General features: G+C 42.2%; 1 protein-coding gene across 1 annotated transcript; it reads left to right on the top strand.

Moving 5' to 3' along the window:
• Positions 1 to 6,550: 6,550 nt before the first annotated feature.
• On the top strand, positions 6,551 to 9,501 carry LOC125551682 (uncharacterized; the record flags this gene model as incomplete). Its single annotated transcript, XM_087520645.1, has 7 exons — positions 6,551 to 6,819; positions 7,318 to 7,369; positions 7,462 to 7,626; positions 7,732 to 7,773; positions 7,883 to 7,924; positions 8,443 to 8,551; positions 9,296 to 9,501. Coding segments are annotated over 6 exons (621 nt in total), but the record flags the coding sequence as incomplete, so codon positions are not given.
• Positions 9,502 to 24,399: the final 14,898 nt, after the last annotated feature.

The following is a 24,399-nucleotide window of genomic DNA, read 5'->3' as shown; positions in this document are numbered from 1 at the left end:
CGAATAGTCTATATATATATATATATATAAATATATATATATATATATATATATATATGTTATTATTCATTATCTAGGGTGCAGAATAAGTTATTCTTCACCCGAGGTAATCTTACGATCGGTTCCTAAATAAATTACGTTTAGAATATAAATAGTTACATGCATATTGGTTCAATATTTAAAATTTGGTAAAAAAAATAGGTTATAAGACCAGAAAATTTATATATATATATATATATATATATATATATATATAACCCTAAACTAAGCGTGAGTGTAGAATAGCTTATTCTACACCCCAGCAAACGGTACATACAAAATATAGTAACATACTATGTTAAATATAGTAATTTTCGTAAAAATGTAGTAATTACAAATTTGGGTGATAAAAAAATATTTTTTGAATTACTACATTATGTACATCGTTTTACTAGATTTTGTATATATCATTACTAGAGGGTGTAGGATAAGTTATTCTACACTCACGCTTAGAATAGCGTTACCCTATATATGTATGTATGTATGTATGTATGTATGTATATCTACTCTTGTCGTGCAGATTGTGTATTTTCACATACATAAGAAACATTTTTCTTATATGCGTCAACATTTTTCAAATACAGTACATGAACATTTTTTCGATATGTCTTTTGATGTCTATTTTCTTTCATATAGATTTTATATCTTCGTATACATAAGAAACATGCATGTTTAACATTTTTTCATATATGTTTTTATGTCTATATTTTTATACATATCGTACATTTTATATACATATGAATATTTTTTATACACGTTTAACATTTCAAATACACGATGCATTTTTTCCTATACATTTTTCATACAAACCTAAACAGTTTTTAATACACATGAAACACTTTTAAATACATGATCAACACTTTTTGAATGGTAGGAATATTTTTCAAATACATGGTGTATATACATCGAGTTTCCAAATAAAATTTACCGTCTAATACATGATGAAAAATTATATACTTTTTTAGTTTAAGCTGAACAATTTCTAAAACACGGTGACCTTTTTTTGCAACTGATAATGTGCAATTATGTGATGAACATTTCTTAATACTGGATGAACAGTCTTGTGTATTTGTGAACACTCTTTTGAATTACATCAACAATTTTGACATATACGGTGAACAGTTGTCTAACAAACAATTTTTTTTGTAAAATACCAGTTGAACATTTGTAGGGTATAAAATACGGAGCACTTTTTTTAAATGTGTTTTCTATATATATATTTTAATGTCTGGGCAGTTTTTAAATAAATACATGAACCTTAAAGATAAATTAGGTTTTGATTTATTCTTGCTAGAAGTAAAAGACCAAAACCTAATTGAATGAAGCGAATGGAATGAAGGAAAGAAGAAAAGGCAAACGGAGGCTAAGCCTACCCAAACAAAACGATGCCATCGTACACGAATGGAAAGAAGCTAGGCTACACGAAGGAAAAGACAATGGAAAGAAGCGAACGGGAAAAAGGGAGATGCACTGGGTTGCTTCATTGGCGCTGATGGTAATTATACATGTAACCATGAAAAAAATGATGGCTTCTTTGGTCATCTGAATAATTAGGGTCACAAGTTGCATAAGGGGTAAAATCATCATTTCATGTGTCATTTAACACCATTACTAGTTAGAATGGATGAAAGTGTTACGAAAGGAATAAAATTTAGAGTTGGTGTTATATCACTACAAGAAATATGTCAACTAGTGACCTTCTGTCAGTGACCCTGAAAGAATTGGTCATAGATCTATGACCATTTGAGACCAATTGGTCAAAAGCTGCTCGGGGGGCTCCAAACCCTAAACCATTGAGACCATTTTGGTCAGAAAGGTCATAATTTCCTTACACGAAATGGTCATAAAGTAGACAACACTAGTCCGCTGCCTTATTTCTAGCTAATCATGACCAATATAGATGGTCACAACCTTGTAAATTGTGGTGGACTGGTATGACTTGGCGCCACCTCATCAGTTTTGCCTATGTGTCTTGTCCATGTGTCAATTTTTGCCCTAGGTTGTGAAGCAACCTATATTTCTGTCATTCCCAAAATTCCCAAAAAAATCTCATAAATTCTTTGGGTCATATCTTCATCAAATATGTAAAAATCCTTCCTTGCCTAGTTCAAAACTAATTCAACAATATTCATTTTCCTATTCTGTTCACAACAGCACTTTATGAAGGAAGTGCTATTTATATATTCTTGATTGCCCTTGGAATTTTTGGGCACTCTTTCCTATCCAAATCTTTACCGCATGACAAAATTCAGCTCCATTTGCCTAGCAAATCTTCCTCGCAAATTTCCAAAGTTTTTGTCCACCTAGAAGCATTGTGAAGGAAGTACCTTTTTTATATATCGAAATGACATGAAATTTATACAGTTCCTTCATATGCCTAAATTATCGCCCTCCTCCAAATTGCAGCTCAGTCAAATCATCTTTGTGAGCCCAGGTTTAATTTATATTTTATGGCCAAATTGGCACATTGCAAAGCAAGTGTTATCTAAACCCTCCTATTACCCTCAAACTTTTTGGGCACTCTTCCATACCCAAATCATTGCCACATGATAATATTCAGCTCAATTTTCCTAGTAAATATTTCTCAGGAAATTTCCAAAGTTTCTACCTCGAGAGAAGCTTTGTGAAGTAAGTACTAGCTAGGCTTACCCAACTGATCTGAAAATTTACCAGCACATGACCATACCTATGTAACTTACCTACACCAATTTTGAGCTCATTTCATTCCTACAATCTCTCTCACTAGTTTTCCCAAGTTTCTGTCCATAGAAGAGCATTGTGAAGGAAGTACTACTTTGGCACGTCCAAATGGTATCAATTTTCTACAATGCTTTCCTATGCCCAAATAACCATCCTCCACCAAATTTCAGCTCAATCCATTCATAATTTTGAGCCCAGCTTCAACATTCATATTTTTGTCCAGCGTGGTACTTTGCAAAGTAAGTACCACTTAGGATCCTCCTTTTGAGCTAAAATTTTGTGAAGACATTCTCCTTAGTATATGATCATCCTCAGCCAAAACTCACTCCCATTGGCCATGTGCATTTCCCGTACCGCTAATCAAACACTTGGCTGCTAATTCATCTTTGAGCATCCTCGTGAGATTCTTCTGTTGTAATTTTCTTCCTAGCACCTACGTAGGGAGTGCCCAACTCACTAGACATGCCTAGCCCTCCCAGAATGCATGTCAACGCCAATGTCACGCGGTGACCACGCGGCGGGCATGCGAGTTTACACGCTTTAGAGTTGGGGCCCTGGGCCACATCTAAACCTCGATGTATCGCCACCAAACCATGTATTTATGATTAAGTAGATACTTATGTAACTAGAAATGATTTTTGGAAAAAATAAAGAGCAAACAATAAGGTAGATGCAGTTCAAAATTGACCCGCTTCCTACTGAATCGACAGAAATTTGTCTTTTTCACAAGTGGTGGATCAAAACTTTTGACACCAAACCATTTTGTCAATTATGCATTAAATATGGCCTAATATTTTATAAAAATGATTTGGTCCAATTTTGCAACAAATATATGGTAGCTCCTTCACAAAAAAAACTCATTTTGGGCATTCAAAAAATGGAAAATGAATTTTCCGTGCAAAGAAAATGAAAACTCCCTTAGGCAACATTGTTTGGAATTCCAAGATGCACCCTTGTGATCAATATGAGATAATTTGAACAAACTATGCCATGAATGTGGCCATAAGTTTGATCATTTGGCTTGAAAGCCCCGAATCTTCACGCATGATAGCTCATTTTTGAGAACACTTTTTTAAAATAATTGTTGTATTACAAGTTTGTTAATTTTCCTCGAAACTTGGTCACATATAATGACACAATGCGAAGGTTTTCTAATTTTTTGATATTTTTTAAATTTTTTATGCCCGTTTCAAAATGCGATGAAAACGGCGGGTTTGACCGTTCCTAGCTAGTGGTTGAATCTTGGAAAAACTTTTGATGGTTCTCTGATTAAATAGATACTTATGTATCTAGAAATGATTTTTTGAAAAAATAAAGAGCAAACTATGAGGCAACTGCAGTTCAAATTTGACCCGCTTCCTACTGAATCAGCGGGAATTTGTCTTTTTCACCAGAGGTGGATCAAGGCTTTTGACACCCAACCATTTGGTCAATTTTGAATCAAATATGGCCTAGTATTTTAGAAAAATGTTTTGGTCCAATTTTGCAACAAATATATGGTAGGTCCTTCACAAAAAGAACTCAATTCGGGCACACGGAAAATGGAAAATCAATTTTCCGTGCAAAGAAAATAAAAAAGTCCCTTAGGCAACATTGTTTGGAATTCCAATATGCACCCTTGTGCACAATATGAGATCATTTGAACAAACTATGCCATGAATGTGGCCATAAGATTGATCATTTGGCTTAAAAGCCATGAATCTTCACGCATGATAGCTCATTTCTTAGAACACTTTTTTAAAAAACTTGCCGTATTACAAGTTTGTTATTTTTCCTGGAAACTTGGTCACATGTAATGACACAATGCGAAGGTTTTCGATTTTTTTTATTTTTTTTTATTTTTTATGCCCGTTTCAAAATGCTGTCAAAACAGCGGGAATGACCGTTCCTAGCTAGTGGTTGAATCTTGAATTTTTTTTGGTGTTTCTCTGATTAAATAGATACTTATGTACCTAGAAATGATTTTTGGAAAAAATAAATAGCAAACTATGAGGCAGCTGCAGTTCAAATTTGACCCGCTTCCAGCTGAATCGGTAGAAATTTGTCTTTTTCACGAGAGCTGGATCAAGGCTTTTCACACCCAACCATTTGGTCAATTGTGAATCAAATATGGCCTAGTATTTGAGAAAATGATTTGGTCCAATTTTGCAACAAATATATGGTAGCTCCTTCACAAAAAGAACTCAATCCGGGCACTCGGAAAATGGAAAATGAATTTCCGTGCAAAGAAAATAAAAAGTCCCTTAGGAAACATTGTTTGGAATTCCAATATGCACCCTTGTGCACAATATGAGATCATTTGAACAAACTATGCCATGAATGTGGCCATAAGATTGATCATTTGGCTTGAAAGCCATGAATCTTCACGCATGATAGCTCATTTCTCAGAACACTTTTTTAAAATAATTGTCGTATTATAAGTTTGTTATTTTTCCTAGAAACTTGGTACATGTAATGACACAATGCGAAGGTTTTCCAATTTTTTGATTTTTTTTGAATTTTTTATGCCCGTTTCAAAATGCGGTCAAAACGGCGGGAATGACCGTTCCTAGCTATTGGCTGAATCTTGAATTTTTTTTGGTATTTCTCTGATTAAATAGATACTTATGTACCTAGAAATGATTTTTGGAAAAAATAAATAGCAAACTATGAGGCAACTGCAGTTCAAATTTGACCCGCTTCCAGCTGAATCGGTAGAAATTTGTCTTTTTCACGAGAGGTGGATAAAAGCTTTTGACACCCAACCATTTGGTCAATTGTGCATTAAATATGACCTACTATTTTAGAAAATTGATTTGGTACAAATTTGCAACAAATATATGGTATGTCCTTCACAAAAAAACTCATTTTAGGCACTCGGAAAATGGAAAATGATTTTTTTGTTCAAAGAAAATGAAAACTCCCTTTATAAATATTGTTTGCAAATCCAAGATGTAAACTTGTGCAAAATATAATACCATTTGAACAAGTATTTGATAGGACATTCACAAAAAACTCATTTTAAGCACTGAAAAATGAAATGAAATTTTAATCTTGAATCGATCACGACCAATTTATATGGTCATAAAGTCATCAAATGATTTGCTGCGTTCTGATTTGTCCATGGGCATATCACGTGGATCATGCATCAACCGCCGTCGGATGTTTCCGGATCTAACGGCAGCCCTCACCCCCTCACCCAACCGCAGCCCAACTACCCAAACCCTAACTCAGACCCCCTCCTCTCTCCCCCGATCCACTCCCGCCGCCGCCTCTCCCCCACCCCCAAATCCACCCTCACGCCACCGCCGTCCCCCGCACCCCCGCCCCTCCCCAGAGTTTCTCGATCCAGCCCCGCCCCCTTCACGCCCTCGCCGCCACCACTGACAGCGCCCGACCCTCCCCTCGATCTCAGATCGCATCGAGCTCCCCCCTCTCCCTCCCACTTCTTGAAGCTCCCACGTCCCACCGTCGAACTCGGGCAGCCGAGCGGCAGGGGCGTCCCCAGCGCCGTCGATCTCGGCCATGGCCTGCAGCCAGTAGGCGCAAGTCCAGTGGCCCGACCGCCCGCCCCCACGCGCGAGCCTCGCGGAATCGACCCCCCTCCGTCCGTGACATGTTACGGTGGAGAGTTCCCCTTCCCCGTGGCGGCAGGTGCTGGTGGCGGTTGCGCCATGGCACTCGTCTCCCGGCCTGCTCCGACGCGGCGCAGGCCGCCGCAGACCTTGCCGGAGCCGCCGTGGGACGAGACGCCGAGCTCGAGCTCGGAAGCGTCAGAGCCACCGATTCCTGAAGACCCGAGGCTGCAGGAGATCCGATCGGAGCTGCTTGATTCCCCGACGATGCTGGAGCAGTTGGTGTTGTCCATCCCGGAGTCCTCCGCATTCGTGGTCCGCCTGCTCGTAGAGGGGGACGAGCACGACCACATACGCCAGAGCGTGCTCGGCGGGTTCGTGCACCCCGTGCGGGAGATCATGGGGAACAAGCAGGAGCATGCGGTGTTCCAAGCGCTGCTGCGCTTCTCCCAGTGGCGGCAGGAGGAGCTCAGCCGCATCGTGGACGCCGCCTGGAGCCCAACCTCGTCTTGAGGACCAATGACGGGTACGTTCACCGATCAATGAATCCCCTGCTATTTCAGTGCTCCCTCCGGGTTTGATCAGAAGTAATTTACCAATTACCATTGTGATTTGCATGTCCAAATTACTCTATAGTGTATTTGTGGAATTACTCTATGGTAGAATAAACTTTGGCATGCCATCAGACTTCAGACGTAGCTACAGTATTGGGGAGGGTGCTCTCCTTGTGTTCGGTGACCACTTAGTCAGACGATGCTTTTGATTTACCTCTGACTGTAATCCTGCTGTTAGATTCAGCTGCTCCTGTGCCCACCTGCGATTGGGTCTAATGCAAGCACACACAGCCTCAAGTTAAACAAGTACCAGTCGCCGGCATTCAATATCTACACTACATGCATAGTCGTATAGTGCTGAAACTTGTACATGACGCATAAATTTGATTACTTGTCTCTGTATATCCACTCTACAATTAATAGTACTAGTGTATAGTGCTAACAAACTCCTTCACTTGTCATTTGTTCAGTTGGAGTGACTTAATCGAGCGCTACGAGGGCATAAATCATGGTGAATATCAGGTTAATACACAAACACATCTACTCATAGTACTAGTTATTTTACACTCAGAGTTAACTGCATTCTGATTCATCTATATGATTCTTGCACACAGAAACTGTTGGCGGATATCGCAAGGTTGAGGCATGAGCGTGACCACCTGGAGGCCAGCGTGAGGAGGCAGACAAGAGAAGACCTGCCGTCCGGCGCAACCGCGGCAGAGCTCCGCAGTCTGGAGCACAAGCTAGAGTGCGCGCTAGGTAAAGTCCGTGAAACGAAGGTATGCGTGCTGTTACAACACCCTTCACTGCACAATATTCACCTCGGCTCACATGCCACTCTCAGTACAGGATAATCAATGGTTACTTGACTTTCTTATGTGCAGGATAAACTGATGGAGAAACAGCTGGATGAATCACACCACAGGGTAAGTAGCTGTAATCGTAAGGGAAATAGAATGATTTAAGATGCAGACAAGCAGTTGTGAACTTGTGATTGATCATGCATATGGCTCTATTGGCGTGTGATGCATGCAGGTGCACATCCTGGAGGAGCAGAACAGCTTCCTTGGCCACATGGTATGGTAGGAGTGATTTGCATCGCTGCGTCCCTGCGTGCCATAGAGTAATTAATATCTCTCTATGTGTATTGTGATTAGCATGTCCAAATTAATTACCATTGTGGTCAAGACTTAAGACAGCTAGAGTACCATAGAGTAATTCTACAAATACACTGTATATAAGTGAATACATTTCTGCTTGTAAGAGGGTGTTTGGTTAGACGGTAAACTTGTTGTGCAAATATTGGTATGAATCTGCGATGGTAAAACATGTTATCCTACTCCATGATGTTGTATCATTTGTATGATTTGCAAATACTCCTGGACATCAGCTCCCATGATGTTGCATTAGGTATAATCTGTAATGCTAAAAGAGGAGTATAAACTGGAGTAATTTTTTCAGCAATTATCTTTATTTTCTTTTGGGCTCCCATCATGTTGCATTAGCTATAGCTGAGTACTTCTCTTATGATGCCTGTAGGAGTATTTAAAACAGAGGAATTGACATGTTACTAATTTTTTCTTCTTCCCAAACAGATTTTGAAGGTATTGAAGCACAACCTTTGTACCCAACCTGCAAAATGCTAGTATAAGATTCTTAGATAAGGAGGGCTCCAGGCGCTCAAACAATTTCAACTACAAGCAGGTTCGCGGATCCTCCTGTGTCCCCCTTTTCTCTGGTTTATGATTCCCAACATTTCCTACCTCCCATTGGCGATGCCTGGCTATGCTCAGGTTCCTGGGAAGTTGTGCCAATTTGATGTCATGTGATGCTGCTGATAAGTCTGAAATTTTGCGTGCCCAAAATCTAGGCGTCCCAGTTTCGTTGTAGCTACGCTTCTGGTTGTTGCGGGAAAATGCTCGCTTCTGGGTGTGAGACAATGGTCTTGCGGTCTTAATTTTTTGATCCAGTCGATTAGGTTCAGATGTCATGCCATGTTGTGATGTTTGCTTATTAGGTCTATGTATTGATCTGTTCTTGCTAGATGTGCAACAATGAATTAAGAGATACGATATTGATTCCTTTCTTGTTCAATTTAAATTTATTACATAAACATGTAGGCATTGTAACTTTAGTAGAGTTGGTCATATGGTATTGATTCCTTTCTTGTTCAATGTAAATTTAGTATGAGGAGAGTTGGTGATAAACACTTATGAGTTCATGAATAACTAAGCAACTTGTCATGCTGAAAAACACTTCCTGCTGTAGATTATTAATCCATGAGTATATTACGACTCCATATACGGCAACCACATGCAGACTTGCTCTAGCTCTTCTTAATTTCCATGCATGTTTCTTTCCGGACTTAATCTTACTAAATAGCACCCCGTCACTTGCTGTTGTTGTTATTCACACTATATCCTCGTTGTTCTGTTTTTTTGTTGGCAGATATTTTGCCTAAATTCAAGACGAAAGAAGATGTTCAAAGAAGCGCCAAGACATTTTTGTATAGCAAGTTATGTAATAATAGTTGGGTTATCTGGGCATTGTGAACTCCAGAATTTCATATATCTTCTCTCTGTTTTGGAATGAAATGTTGTATGTTTTAGAATTACAATTTTTTGTTTCATATGAAATAGTAATTATGTATGTGATTTGAAAATGTGTGCAATGGAAACATGACTCAGGTGACCCACTTACAAAAATAATTTGAGCGCATTTGAAATTTTGATTATGATATTCGGGACCAATCTGACTAGTGGGGCCAGCACCAAAATAAAATGGTGAAAAATAAAAGATCATAGACTCTAAAAGGCTGCACCCAGAAAAAAGGCCGAATTGTTGGGCTAGGCCCATGTAGCAAGCAAAAATTAACAGAAAAATATATTAAAAAGGCCGAATTAATGGGCTCGGCCCATGTAGAACGTCGAATTGGACCGGGCTGAATCTTATCCACGTCAGCTTGACACGCTGGATGCCTACGTGGCCTGGGGAGGTTGCTAGTGACCAAAACAAAACAATAGGCATATTTTGGTCATAAATGTCCACGACCTTCTCACTCGTTAATTTCAGTTTACGACCGCCAGCTTTTGACCTTCTGTTTTTGGTCACAAAAAGGTCGTAAATGAAAAACAATGACCTTTCAGTGACCAATAGTCAAGGTCACAAATTAACATATTTCCTGTAGTGTATAAGGAAGAAAAAAAATTCAGTGTCAAATAGGGAACACAATTTTAAGGTAATGTTAAACAAGGAATTCTTTCAAAAAGCAAACGAAACAGACTCGAAACTATCCTATCGGCCCAAAATACACGGTTGTTGTAGGCGCGGTGAGCTTCCCCTCGCTACAAGCGAGATATAGAAGTGCCTCCAAAAAAGCTAGTTCCTACAATCCAAATTATTTGCAGCTTTAGTACTTTATCTCATGAAATCTGAGAGCAACTAATCGAAGGTTATCCTTTGCGGGGGCCTCTGAAGGGTCACTTTTGGTGGGCTGAGAGCACGCCCTCACGTGTCGCGTGCTGAACGGTCCCTCATGATTTTGTTTTTTTAATTTTCTCTGTAGTCTGTACACATTTTTTGGGTTTAGATGTTTTTTTAGTTTTTTCGGCTTTTTAATTTTTGACCGGTTTTACCTAGGATTTGGACACAATTTTTTGGTTTTTTGGGCATGAAAGAACATGTTTTTTTCTTTCGCGAGAGGCATAGATTTGATTCCTGTGGAGGCAATGGTTTGCTTCCGTGAGCTGTGTCTCTTGGAAAGAAAAAAAGCACGTTTCTTTTTTTCTTTCTTTTGCGAGAGGCGCAAATTTGCTGCTCGTGAATGTACAGATTTTCTTCCCACAAGAGGCACAACCGTGCCTTTCAGAAAAAGAAAAAGACATGTTTTTCTTTCTTTCACGAGAGGCATGGATTTGCTTTTCGTGGAGGCACAATTTTGCTTCCGTAAGAGGCACAATTATGCCTCTCGAAAAGGAAACAACGTGTTCTGTGCCTCACGAAAATGATTTTTTTCGCGTGAGGCACAAATTTTCTTTGCGTGAAGATATGGATTTGCTTCCGCGAGAGGCACGATTATGCCTCTCGAAAATGGGAATAAGTGGATACAAAAATCATGCTTCCGGTCCGGTTTTCTTCTTCCGTTTTTGGTGAAAAAAGTTCGTTGAAACCTATTAACATAGGATATATTTTCGAAGATCTCGACGCGAGAAATCCTACAGTGAAAACAACTCATGATTTGAAGGCACGCTTTAAAAGATACAACATCTTAAATAAACAAATCAACAAAAAAGAGAAAACTCCCTGGTTGCGACAATTAGTATAAATGTAATGCGCCACTTGTTGCAACCTGCGATGCGATGATGCAAGCAACCTTTACAAGAGGTATCTATTAATTACTGATTTCGGTGGAATCCTGGAAGACATGTCTCATCTCGTGTATACCTAGACCTAACATCCATCTTCTGCACGCTGATAGATTGATCGGTTACATCACCTCAGCCACCACATACAAGGATATTGCCGCCACGCTAATCCCGGGCCGCTATGTGCCTATGCCTCTGTGGATACTGCCGTGTGCTGCCAACTGTGGTGCCTCCGTGCTGGCAAATGCTATTGTCTTACTAATCTTGCCGTTCCACCATGCATTTGAGTCCACCACGGTGCCTCCGTGCTGGTGCTATTGTCTTGGTAATCTTGCCGATCCACCGTGCATTTGAGTCCACCTGTCATCGCGTTTATTTATCAAACACTCTCATTAGCGTTTGGTTCTCAAGCACTCCAATCTAAAGGTAACTGATGTACATACAAGTCTAATTTCATCTAGATAAGAATCTACTAACAATCTTGATTAATTGGTTTATTACCATGAGGTCTAATTAATCAGTATACTGCAATGTATAATTTTCAAACTACTTATATTTTGTTCTTATAATTCTATTCGATCTGGTTGGTACCATCGAGCCAAAATTAGCTAGTGAAAATATGGATATGTTTTCATTTGATGTCCCTGAATGCTTAGATACGGGTGCTAAATTGAGTTATTTTACCATTCTACGGTGCGATGGGACAAATGCCCGAGGTACATTTTTGCGATTATTGTATTCTTCGCCCCCTCATGCTCAAATCGAGCCTTCGCCCCTGCCAACACCTCCAACATCAAAATCATGCTCATCATCCCATACACCTTCAAGAGAAGGCATGTGTTGACGGGCGATGATCATCAATATCGGAACTATGATGTAACTCCTATATTGTTCAGATATGGTTTAAAACACTCTACTCCTGCAACATGACACGACAATTTATCCCGGATCGGGCCAACGTCGAGGTATAACACCCTACTCCTACTCTTGTGTTCTCTTGGTGCCTATTTATCTAGTTCAGTTTCAGCTAGTCTATTATAGCCTCCCCTCTTACAAGTGACCTCAGCCTCCTTTTATACCCAGATGACCCCAGCGACCCGAAGTAGGGATAGCCAGAAAAGAGGTCATACCGTGACGTGCACCACTATAGGCTCACCTGCCGTGTGAGACCTTCCATCTCGCGTCTTTGCACAAAGGCCAGGACACACATATATGTTTCCCACTCCAACATGCATCCCGACGTCGCTCCTTCCATGACATGGCCTTCTTTCGTCAGGTACTTCATTTGTCCTCGGGGGTGATTGGACGCGACCGACGATTCTTGCCCCCGAGGAGGGGAGAGTGCACGAAGATGTATCCCCTAAGCACCACTTCAAACTCCCTTGGGCCGGATCTTGGTTTTGGTGGAACCATGGTGGCTTCTTTGGGGAGGACAAGGGGGGACCTTGTCTTTGACCCCACTGACAGTAGCCCTTGGCCCAACCACCCAGACATGGCTGTCTGGACAGTGGTTGCTGTGAAATGGCAGATGTTGGAGAACGTTGTAGAAAACAAAAAAAATTCTCCCTATGAACACCCATGAACAATATGAAGATGCATATATGGTTTGGACCAACAATCCTTACCGACTCCGAAGTTGCAGTGGAAGATGATGAGTCGGTGTAGATCGTACTAGAAGTCCCTCAAACCGTTAACGACGATCCCGTGAATCATGAATGATCGCTTGAATAGAACACTGAAAACACGACCTCTCTACTTGGTTGCAAGTGAACGGTCTTCACGATACGACAGCGCTTCGCCATCAAGAGCAAATCGTCGGCAGAGAATTAGAGGGAGGAGATTAGAACCAGACTGGGATTCTAATTAGGAGTATTAGAGTAACTAGGTCTAGCTCTAGTTAGTCAACTAGGACCAACTAGAACTAGAACTAGATGAACTAGAGGAGGCTCCAAAACTTGTGTGTAGAAAAGTGAAGGAAATATGCCCTAGAGGCAATAATAAAGTTGTTATTTTATATTTCCTTATTTATGATAAATGTTTATTATTCATGCTAGAATTGTATTAACCGGAAACTTGATACATGTGTCGATACATAGACAAAACACCGTGTCCCTAGTAAGCCCCTACTAGACTACCTCGTTAATCAAAGATGGTTAAGTTTCCTAACCATAGACATGTGTTGTCATTTGATGAACGGGATCACATCATTAGGAGAATGATGTGATGGACATGACCCATCCATTAGCTTAGCATATTGATCATTCAGTTTTATTGCTATTGCTTTCTTCATGTCATATACATATTCCTTTGACTATGAGATTATGCAACTTCTAGACACCGGATGAATACCTTGTGTGCTATCAAACATCAAAACATAACTGGGTGATTATAAAGATGCTCAACAGGTATCTCCGAAGGTGTTTGTTGGGTTGGCATAGATCGAGATTAGGATTTGTCACTCCGAGTATCAGAGAGGTATCTCTGGGCCCTCTCGGCAATGCACATCATAAGAAGCGTTGCAAGCAAAGTGACTAATGAGTTGGTTACAATATGATGTATTATGAAATGAGTAAAGAGATTTGCCGGTAACGAGATTGAACTAGGTATGAAGATACCACGATCGAATCTCGGGCAAGTAACATACCGATGACAAAGGGAATAACGTATGTTGTCATTACGGTATGACCGATAAAGATCTTCGTAGAATATGTGGGAACCAATATGAGCATCCAGCTTCCATTGTTTTTTATTGACCTGAGAGGTGTCTCCGTCATGTCTACAAAGTTCTCGAACCCGTAGGGTCCGCACGCTTAACGTTCAATGACGATTTTGTATTATATGAGTTATGTGATTTGGTGACCGAATGTTGTTCGGAGTCCCGGATGAGATCACAGACATGATGAGGAGTCTCGAAATGGCCAAGAGGTAAATATTGATATATAGGACGATAGTATTCGGACACCAGAAGTATTTCGGAGGGTACCGGGTACATATCGGGTCATTGAAAGGGGTTCCGGGCACCCCCGGCAAAAGATATGGGCCTAATGGGACAAGAGGGGAAACGCAGCAGCCAGCAGGGGCCACTGCGCCCCCATATGGGCCGAACTAGAGGATAAGGAAAGAGGGGAAGAGAGAAGGAAGGGGAGGAATTCGGCCTCCCCCTTCCTTCCTCCTCCTTCCTCCCCCTTCGGAACTTATGGAAGGGGAGGCCAAATTGGGGAGAACCCCAAGTAGGATTCCTCCTACTTGGGGCGCCCCCTTGGCTGCCTCTCCTCCCCTCCAACCTATATATATGTGTGTGGGGGGCACCACTAGAACACACACCAACAATTGTTAGCCGTGTGCGGCGCCCCCATCCACAGTTTACGCCTCCGGTCATATCTTTGTAGTGCTTAGGCAAAGCCCTACATGGATCACTTCACCATCACCGTCACCACGCCATCGTGCTGACAGAACTCGTCTACTTCCTCGACACTTTGCTGGATCAAGAGTTTGAGGGACGTCATCGAGCTGAACGTGTGCAGAACTCGGAGGTGCCATACGTTTGTTACTCGATCGGTCGGAACGAGAAAAAGTTCGACTACATCAACCGCATTGTCAAACGCTTCCGCTTTCGGTCTACGAGGGTACGTAGACAAACTCCCCCCTCTCATTGCTATGCATCTCCTAGATAGATCTTGCATGAGCGTAGGAGAATTTTTGAAATTGCATGGTACGTTTCCCAACAGTGGTATCCGAGCCAGGTCTATGCGTAGATGATATGCACGAGTAGAACACAAAGAGTTGTGGGAGGTGATCGTCATACTTCTTACCACCAGCATCTTAATTTGATTCGGCGGTATTGTTGGATGAAGTAGCCCAGACAAACCTTACATGACCACGTTCATGAGACCGGTTCCACCGACAGACATGCAACTAATTTTGCATAAAGGTGGCTCGCGGGTGTCTATTTCTCCAACTTTAGTTGAATCGAATTTGACTATGACCGGTCCTTGTTGAAGGTTAAAACAACAAACTTGATAAATCACTGTTGTGATTTTGATGCGTAGGTAAGAACGGTTCTTGCTACAAGCACGTAGCAGCCATGTAAAACTTGCAACAACAAAGTAGAGGATGTCTAACTTGTTTTTGCAGGGCATGTTGTGATGTGATATGGTCAAGACATGATGTGATATACGTTATTGTATGAGATGATCATGTTTTGTAAAAGATACTAGCAATCGGCAGGAGCCTTATGGTTGTCTCTTTATTGTATGAAATGCAAACGCCATGTAATTGCTTTACTTTATCACTATGCGTTAGCGATAGTTGTAGAAGCAATAGTTGGCGAGATGACCACGACGCTACATTGGAGATCAAGGTGTCAAGCCAGTGACGATGGACATCATGACGATGCTTTGGAGATGAAGATCAAAAGCACAAGATGATGATGGCCATATCATGTCACATATTTTGATTGCATGTGATGTTTACCTTATGCATCTTATTTTGCTTAGTACGGTGGTAGCATTATAAGATGATCCCTTAACTAAAAATTTCAAGGTATAAGTATTCTCCCTAAGAATGCACCATTGCGACAGTTCATTGTGAGACACCACGTGATGATCGGGTATGATAGGCTCTACGCTCACATACAACGAGTGCAAGATAGTTTTGCACATGCGGAATACTCGGTGTAAGTGCATCTAGTGCCACCCCTAGTTGGTTTTGGAGTATTGACGACAAACTTGGTTGAGGGACTAATGTGTTTGTGAGAATTGCAGGATAACACAGGTAGTAGTCCCTCATTGATTCGGTTTACCTACCAGAGATGACCCCTAAAAATGTGTGAACACATTGAAGACAATAGTGGTCCATGAAGAGATTCACATTGAAGACTATGACATGAGAAGACATCGCATGAAGACTATGGATTGCAAAGACATAGCTGTTTCGTAGTTTCCTTTTCTTCTTTGTTGAGTCATAGGAACCACCATACTGTTAAGTGGGGTCCAAGTGAACAAAGTCAGTGTGACTGAAGTGATGCTCAACCAAATCCTATGTCTTCGAGTGAAGACAATGAGAGCAAATCTTATCCAGAGCTGGATGAGTCAGCTTTACTTGTAGCCCAAGTCAAGCTGTTGCGTGTGTTTGAAATCTGACCGTTGGACACGTGTCAGTTCCTTAGTGACCCAGGGTCATTTTGGACAAATCAGGCCGGGTTGCCTCCTAGATATAAATAGCCCACCCCATACACCATAAATTGGTGGCTGCTCAGAGTTAGTGCATGACTTTTGTCATTTGAGAGCAACCCACCTTCGAAGCGTTTGAGAGAGAAATCCTTGCGAGGACAAAGCCCTAAACACCCAGAGCCAAAGAGTGTTAGGCATCACTGAAGTCTTTCTATCTGCGTGATCTGAAGACTTGTTACACTTGAGGACTGTGAATCCTCCAGCCGGTTAGGCGTTGCATTCTGAGAATCCAAGAGTCATTGTGGATCGCCAGTGAACGAAGTCTGTGAAGGTTTGGAAGACTACCTTGAAGACTTACCAGAGTGATTGGGCAAGGACTGTGTGTCCTTAGCTCAAGGGGAATAAGGTGAAGACGCGATCTTCTGAGTTGAATCTCAGCCTCCCTAACCAGACGTATACTTGTCACAACAATTGGAACTGGTCCAACAAATCCTTGTCCTCACCAAGCAACCGGTTCTATCCTTTAACTCTCTTTATTTACTGTTGTCTTCGTGAAGTCATTATCTGCTTGCATGATCTGATTGACTTCACTATGTGAAGACTGTTGTTGTTTGGCTTCATACTATCTTCCATCCTGATCCATTCTACCTACCTGCTGATAGTCTTCATGCTTTCACTTCATTGCTTACTTGACTATGGCTTGTCTAGTGTAGTCTACCTTCCGCTACATATCAATAGGTTCATTTCTACTATTTGGTTTCAAAGCCCCATGCTTTGAAGACTTTCATAAAAATCGCCCACTCACCCCCTCTAGTCGATAACTAGCACTTTCAATTGGTATCAGAGCAAGGTGCTCCCTTGTTCTATGTGATTCAGTTTAACCACCTGGAGTTTAGCTATGTCGACTGCAGGGATAATCAAAGTCTTCGCTGCGTGCCTTGTCTTTTATGGCACCGATTACCCCTACTGGAAGAATAAGATGCGTATGCATCTTGAAGCCATTGATGTCGACCTCTGGTATGTCGTCAAGAACGACATTCCCAAGACCGGTGAAGGTGTCACCCTGCTAATGTCAAGAAGTTCATTCAACTGGATTCTACTACCAAGAACATCATCTGTGGTCATCTGACCAAAGGACAGTATGGCCGTCTGAGTGCTCTGGAAACTTTGAAGCTAGTCCGGGACTGGCTCTCCAAGGTCAATGAAGGCGTCTCAACCCAGAGAGACTCAAGGATCAGTGTTCTTCACAACCTCTTCAACCACTTCAAGAGAGATGAAAATGAGAATGTCCAACTTACATTTGATCACCTCACTGACATCACAAATGAGCTTCGCGCTCTCGGCGCCACTGAGATCACCAAGCATGAAATCGTCAAAACACTTCTAAGATCGCTTGACAGCTCATTTGACACCCTGGCCCTGATGATTCAAGAACGCCCTGACTTCAAGACTCTCGATCCATATGACATACTTGAGAGGCTCAAAACACATGAGTTCCAGCAATCTGAGAAAAGAGATATCTATGGTCCCAACTATGGCCAAACTCGCGCTTTGAAGGCAAAGGCTGTTTCCTCTTCTGAAGAAGAATCTGACTGCAGTTCTGAGGATCCTGAAGACATTGGAAAGGAACTTGCTATGCTTGTGAAGAAGTTCCAGAAGTTCACCAGGAAGAAAGGCTTCAGAAAGTCTTCAAGATCCAGCTCAAGAAATGTTGAAGCTTCTACTCATGACCACAAGAAGAGAACGTGCCACAAGTGCAAGAAACCTGGTCACTACATCTCCGAGTGTCCACAGTGGGACAATGAGAACAACAAGAACAACAACAAGAATAAGAACAAGGAATATTATTCCGATGACAAGAAGAATAAGAAATCCTCAAAGTCTTCTTCCAAGTCTTCATCATACAAGAAAAGCTCATTTGGCAAGGCTCGTGCTTTTTTTGGCAAGGGGATGGATTCAGAGGAGGAGTCTGCTTTTGAGGAGGCGGAGGTGGAGTCTGATGAGGAGTCTGACTCAGGCGTGGCAAGCCTGGCTCTAGCTTCAGCGTATGTTGCCAAGTCCATCTTCAACACTAAAGACAATGGCCTCGTCACCAACACTGATGCTAAGGATGAGGATGACTCTGCTCCCACCTACTGCTTCATGGCACGTGGTGCCAAGGTAAACTCACGCGATGCTTACTTTCAAACATCAAGTGAAGATGACTCTGATTGTGAATCCAAACCTAGCTACAAAACACTTGCTAAAATTGCAACTAAACAACATAAAGCTATGGAACATATTCAAAAATTGCTAGACAAAAGCGATGACCAATTGGACGCAGAAATGACCCGATCCCAGTCCTTAACTGAAGACATTAAAAATCTTCATGTTAAGTATGAGGAACTTGAAATTCGTCATGAAACGCTCTCAACAACTCATGAACAGCTTTCCTGCGATTATCTTCAAAGGAAGCAAGAACTTGAGAGCGGCTCATGAAGATCTTCAAAAAGAGAATGAGTCACTCCGTGCTCAACAGATCAGTTCCGCTCAGGAAGGATTTGAACCACCATGTCTAAAATTCCTTGAGCGTGATAATGCTACTTCTGTTGCTGAATGTTCTACTGCTGCTACTGTTGCAATATCTTCAACTGCTGATGTGGTAACTAACCCCTCTACTGAGGATGCCACTACTATTGCTGATGAGAATGCTAGGTTGAAGACATTGCTTGAGACAGGAGTGTACAAAAGTCTCAAAGGGCATCAAACACTATGTGATGTCCTCAAGAAATAGATTTTGAACCGAAACCCTAGGAAAGATGGTGTAGGGTTCGAGAGGAAAATGAATGCTGATGGTTCTTACTGGAAGCCTGAGCAGTACCCCAAAACCACATGGGTTGCTGCAAAGGGACCTTCAGTGGATCCATCTACCTTATCTAGCTTCACTTGTGCTAACCCGATTATCATTGATGAATCCTTTGATGCAAACTATAAACTGTTTAAGAATCAGAATGGTGAAGTGTTTGCCAGGTATATTGGTACTAACTATAGGAATGGACCACCTTTGAAGAAGATCTGGATGCCCAAGAGTTGTATTGAGAATCTTCAGGTGAATGTCATCATGACACCACCTGGGAAGAAGACAAACCCCAGACCAAAGGCTTCGTATGGTCCAAAGGCTTCACACAGACTGAGGACTCAACAGAGTCACCCTAACGCCAATGTTTTGCAGGGAAATTATACTCAGACCTATGAATATGAGCGTGTTTCGTCAAATCGCTATGTTCATAAGACCAAGAACTATTCTGCTTATTCATATGAGTATTATTCACCTCCTGCAAGGCTATTTGCTAGGGCTCCAAAGCCATAGTTCTCAGATGCTGCACTTAGACTCATTGCTTCGAAGCCACCCCTGAAAATGTGGGTGGTTAAGAAAACTTAACTCTCTTTTGCAAGAAAAGGTCTCCAGCCAGAAATCAAAGGCGTCTGATGCTATTGCTGGGGACCTAAAACATCTTGTGGGCGGAAGATAAAATGCCCAAATGGTCTTACTATGTATTTTGTTCCTAAATCGCTTGCCAATCATCCTATTAGTCCTAACCTGGATCTAAGCTTTCATAATCCACTCATTCATCAAATGTTTATGCTTCACAGTACCCTTGGTGAAGCCTATCCCCCTAACTGCACTGTAGGGTATGACACCAAAGGCTTCAGAATGGATTATGGACAGTGGATGCACTAACCACATGACTGGTGATCGAAGTCTTCTCATGGACTCAACCTTACGTCCATCTGACAAGAGTCACATCGCATTTGCTGACACTGGTAAAAGGAAGGTATTGGGTCTAGGTAGAGTTGCAATCTCAAAGGATCATCACATGGATAAAGTGATGCTTGTTGAATCCCTTGGTTTCAACTTAATGTCTATCTCAATGCTTTGTGACTTGAACATGATTGTGATTTTTGGCAAATATCATTGCCTTGTGCTTATGGAGTCTGACAAATCTCTAGTCTTTGAAGGATATCGAAAGGACGATTTGTACATGGTAGATTTTTTAGCAGGACCACAGTTGGCCGTATGTCTTCTGGCAAAAGCTTCAGAATGCTGGCTCTGGCATCGGAGGCTAGGGCATGCTGGCATGAGGAACTTGTACACTCTCGCGAAGAAGAAGCATGTCGTAGGCATCGAGGGCGTCAAGTTCAAAAAGGATCATCTGTGTGGTTCCTGCGAAGCTAGGAAGATGACTAGGGCCAAGCATCCCTCGAAGACAATCATGACGACATCACGTCAATTCGAGCTGCTTCACATGGACCTATTCAGCCCTACTCATTACTCCACTCTTACTACCACTGCTTGTCTCTATGGTTTCGTTATTGTTGATGATTACTCTAGATATACCTGGGTGCATATAATTCTCTACAAGACTGAAGTGCAGGATGTCTTCAGCCGATTTGCCAATCGTGCCATGACAAACTATGGCATCAAGATCAAGCACATTAGAAGTGACAACGGCACAGAGTTCAAGAACACCGGCCTCGACACCTATCGTTGGGCATCACTCATGAGTTCTCAGCTCCATACAACCTGAGCAGAATGGCATCTTGGAGCGCAAGAACAGAACCCTCATTGAGATGGCTCGGACGATGCTTGATGAGTACAAGACTCCAAGGAAGTTCTGGCCTAAAGCCATTGATACTGCATGCCATGTCATCAACCGTGTCTTTCTTCACAACCTTCTAAAGAATACATCATATGAGCTACTAACTGGTAAGAAGCCAAACATAAGCTACTTCAGAGTATTTGGGGCTAGGTGCTGGATCAAGGATCCACATCACACTTCAAAATTTGCACTGAAAGCACATGACGGTTTTATGCTCGGTTACGGAAAGGATTCACACACCTATAGAGTCTTCAACCTCTTTCACTATAAAGTGGTTGAAACTGTGGATGTGCGGTTCGATGAGACTAACGGCTCACAAAGAGAGCACCTGCCAAATGTGCTAGATGAAGTCCCTCCTCGTGAATCGATTAAGCTTATGGGAACTGGAGAAATCATACCTTCAGAGGCACAAGCTGAAGAAGAACCCATCATTTCCGCACCTAATCAACTCGAAGACACTGCTCAGCCCGAAGTCAATACTGATGATGAAGACAATGATCAGCCAGAGCAAAGTCTTCGACCATTACATCCTCGTGTTGCAAATGAAGTACAAATTGAGAAGATAATTGATAGCATTAATGCACCTGGTCTACTCACTCGTTCAAGAGCAACACAGCTAGAAAATTTCTGTGGGCACTTTGCATTTGTCTCTATATCTGAACCCAAAAAAGTTGCTGAAGCCTTCATGGAACCTGAATGGATTCAATCGATGCAAGAAGAGCATCAACAGTTCGAGCTGAACAATGTGTGGGAATTGGTTAAGCATCCTGACCCACAAAAGCATAATATCATAGGCACCAAATGGATCTATTGCAACAAATAAGACGAGCATGGTCAAGTTGTCAGAAACAAGGCTCGTATCCTTGCTCAAGGATACACTCAAGTTGAAGGGATTGACTTCGATGAAACATTTGCTCCGGTGGCTAGGCTTGAAGCCATTCGCATACTGCTAGCCTATGCCAACCATCACAACATCGTTCTGTATCAAATGGATGTAAAGAGTGCCTTTCTCAACGGTAAGATTGACGAAGTGTATGTTGCACAACCACCTGGCTTTGAAGATCCAAAACATCCTGATATGGTATACAAGCTCAACAAGGCACTGTATGGCCTCAAACAAGCCCCTCGTGCTTGGTATGACACACTCAAAGACTTCCTGAAGAGCAAAGGCTTCAAACCCGGTTCCCTAGATCCCACTCTCTTCATGAAGACATACAATGGTGAACTGTTTGTGTGCCAGATCTATGTGGATGACATTATCTTCGACAACACTGACAAAAGATACAGTGATGAGTTTGGACACATGATGCAAGAGCAATATCAGATGTCCATGATGGGTGAGCTAAAGTTCTTCCTTGGTCTTCAAATTCGTCAGCAGAGCAACGACTTCTTCATTTCTCAAGAGAAGTACCTCAAAGATTGCCTAAAGAAGTTTGGAATGCAAGACTGCAAAGGTTACTCAACGCCAATGCCAACCAAAAGTCATCTGTGCCCCGACGACAACGGTAAAGAGTTCAATCAAAAGGTATACTGCTCCATGATTGGTTCTTTACTCTATTTATGTGCATCTAGGCCAGATATCATGCTTAGAGTTTGTATGTGTGCCCGATTCCAAGCGGCACCAATGGAATCACATCACTTAGCTATGAAGCGAATTCTTCGATATTTGGCTTACACCCCAACACTAGGATTATGGTATCCAAAGGGCTCAGAGTTTGATCTAGTTGGATTCTCAGATGCTGATTATGCTGGTGACAAGGTTGATCACAAGTCCCCATCAGGAACATGTCACTTTCTTGGACGATCTCTTGTCTGTTGGTCTTCAAAGAAGCAGAACTGTGTGTCTCTCTCCACTGCTGAATCTGAATACATTCCTGCTGGATCTTGCTGCGCTCAGCTTCTTTGGATGAAGCAAACTCTCAAGGACTATGACATTCATCTGAAGCAAGTGCCACTATACTGCAAAAATGAAAGCGCCATCAAGAATGCCAACAACCCAGTTCAACACTCGAAGACAAAGCACATATAATTCGTCATCACTTTCCCGGAGACCATGTCATTCACGTCAACACTGAAGAGAAATTGGCAGATATCTTCACAAAGCCCTTGTGTGACGCCCCCGATTTGACCATACACTAATCATACACGCAAACGTATACGATCAAGATCAGGGACTCATGGGAAGATATCACAACACAACTGTACAAATAAAATAAGTCATACAAGCATCATATTACAAGCCAGGGGCCTCGAAGGCTCGAATACAAGATCTCGATCATAGACGAGTCAGCGGAAACAACAATATCTGAGTACAAACATAAGTTAAACAAGTTTGCCTTAAGAAGGCTAGCACAAACTGGGATATAGATCGAAAGAGGCGTAGGCCTCCTGCCTGGGATCCTCCTAAACTACTCTTGGTCATCGTCAGCGGCCTGCACGTGGTAGTAGGCACCTCCAGTGTAGTATAGTCGTCAACGACAGTAGCGTTTGGCTCCAGGACGCCATCATATGGTCACAGCAATCGAGTATAGAAAGGGGGAAAAGGGGGAGCAAGGCAACCGTGAGTACTCATCCAAAGTACTCGCAAGCAAGGAGCTACACTACATATGTATGCATTGGTATCAAATGGAAAAGGGGGTATCATATGTGGAACGAACTGCTGAATGCCGGAATAAGAGCGGGATAGCTAGTCCTTTCGAAGACTACGCTTCTGGTAACCTCCATCTTGCAGCAGAAGAAGAGAGTAGATGGTAAGTTCACCAAGTAACATCGCATAGCGTAACCCTACCCGGTGATCCTCCCCTCCTTGCCCTGTGAGAGAGCGGTCACCGATTGTATCTTGCACTTAGAAGGGTGTGTTTTATTAAGTATCCGGTTCTAGTTGTCATAAGCTCAAGTTACAACTCCGGGTCGTCCTTTTACCGAGGGACACGACTATTCGAATAGACAAACTTCCCTGCAGGGGTGCACCACATTTCCCAACACACTCGATCCCCTTTGGCCGGACACACTTTCCTGGGTCATACCCGGCCTCAGAAGATCAACACGTCGCAGCCCTACCTAGGCACAACAGAGAGGTCAACACACCGGTCTAAATCCTATGGCGCAAGGGTCTGGGCCCATCGCCCATTGCACACCTGCACGTTGCGTACGCGACCGGTGAGCAGACCTAGCCTCCCTTATACAAGAGCAAGCATTCCAGTCCAACCCAGCACGCGCCGCTCAGTCGCTGACGTCACGAAGGCTTCGGCTGATACCACAACGTCGAGTGCCCATAACTGTCCCCGCGTAGTTGGTTAGTGCGTATATGCCAGTAGCCAGACTCAGATCAAATACCCAGATCTCGTTAAGCGTGTTATTTTGAAGTAACCGCGAAC

This window comes from Triticum urartu, chromosome 4A, assembly GCF_056163025.1.
Source record: "Triticum urartu cultivar PI428250 chromosome 4A, HENAU_Tu73, whole genome shotgun sequence".
Taxonomy (NCBI): domain Eukaryota; kingdom Viridiplantae; phylum Streptophyta; class Magnoliopsida; order Poales; family Poaceae; genus Triticum; species Triticum urartu.
Note: the sequence above shows the minus strand (reverse complement) of the source record. Positions and strands in the feature narration are given on the sequence as shown.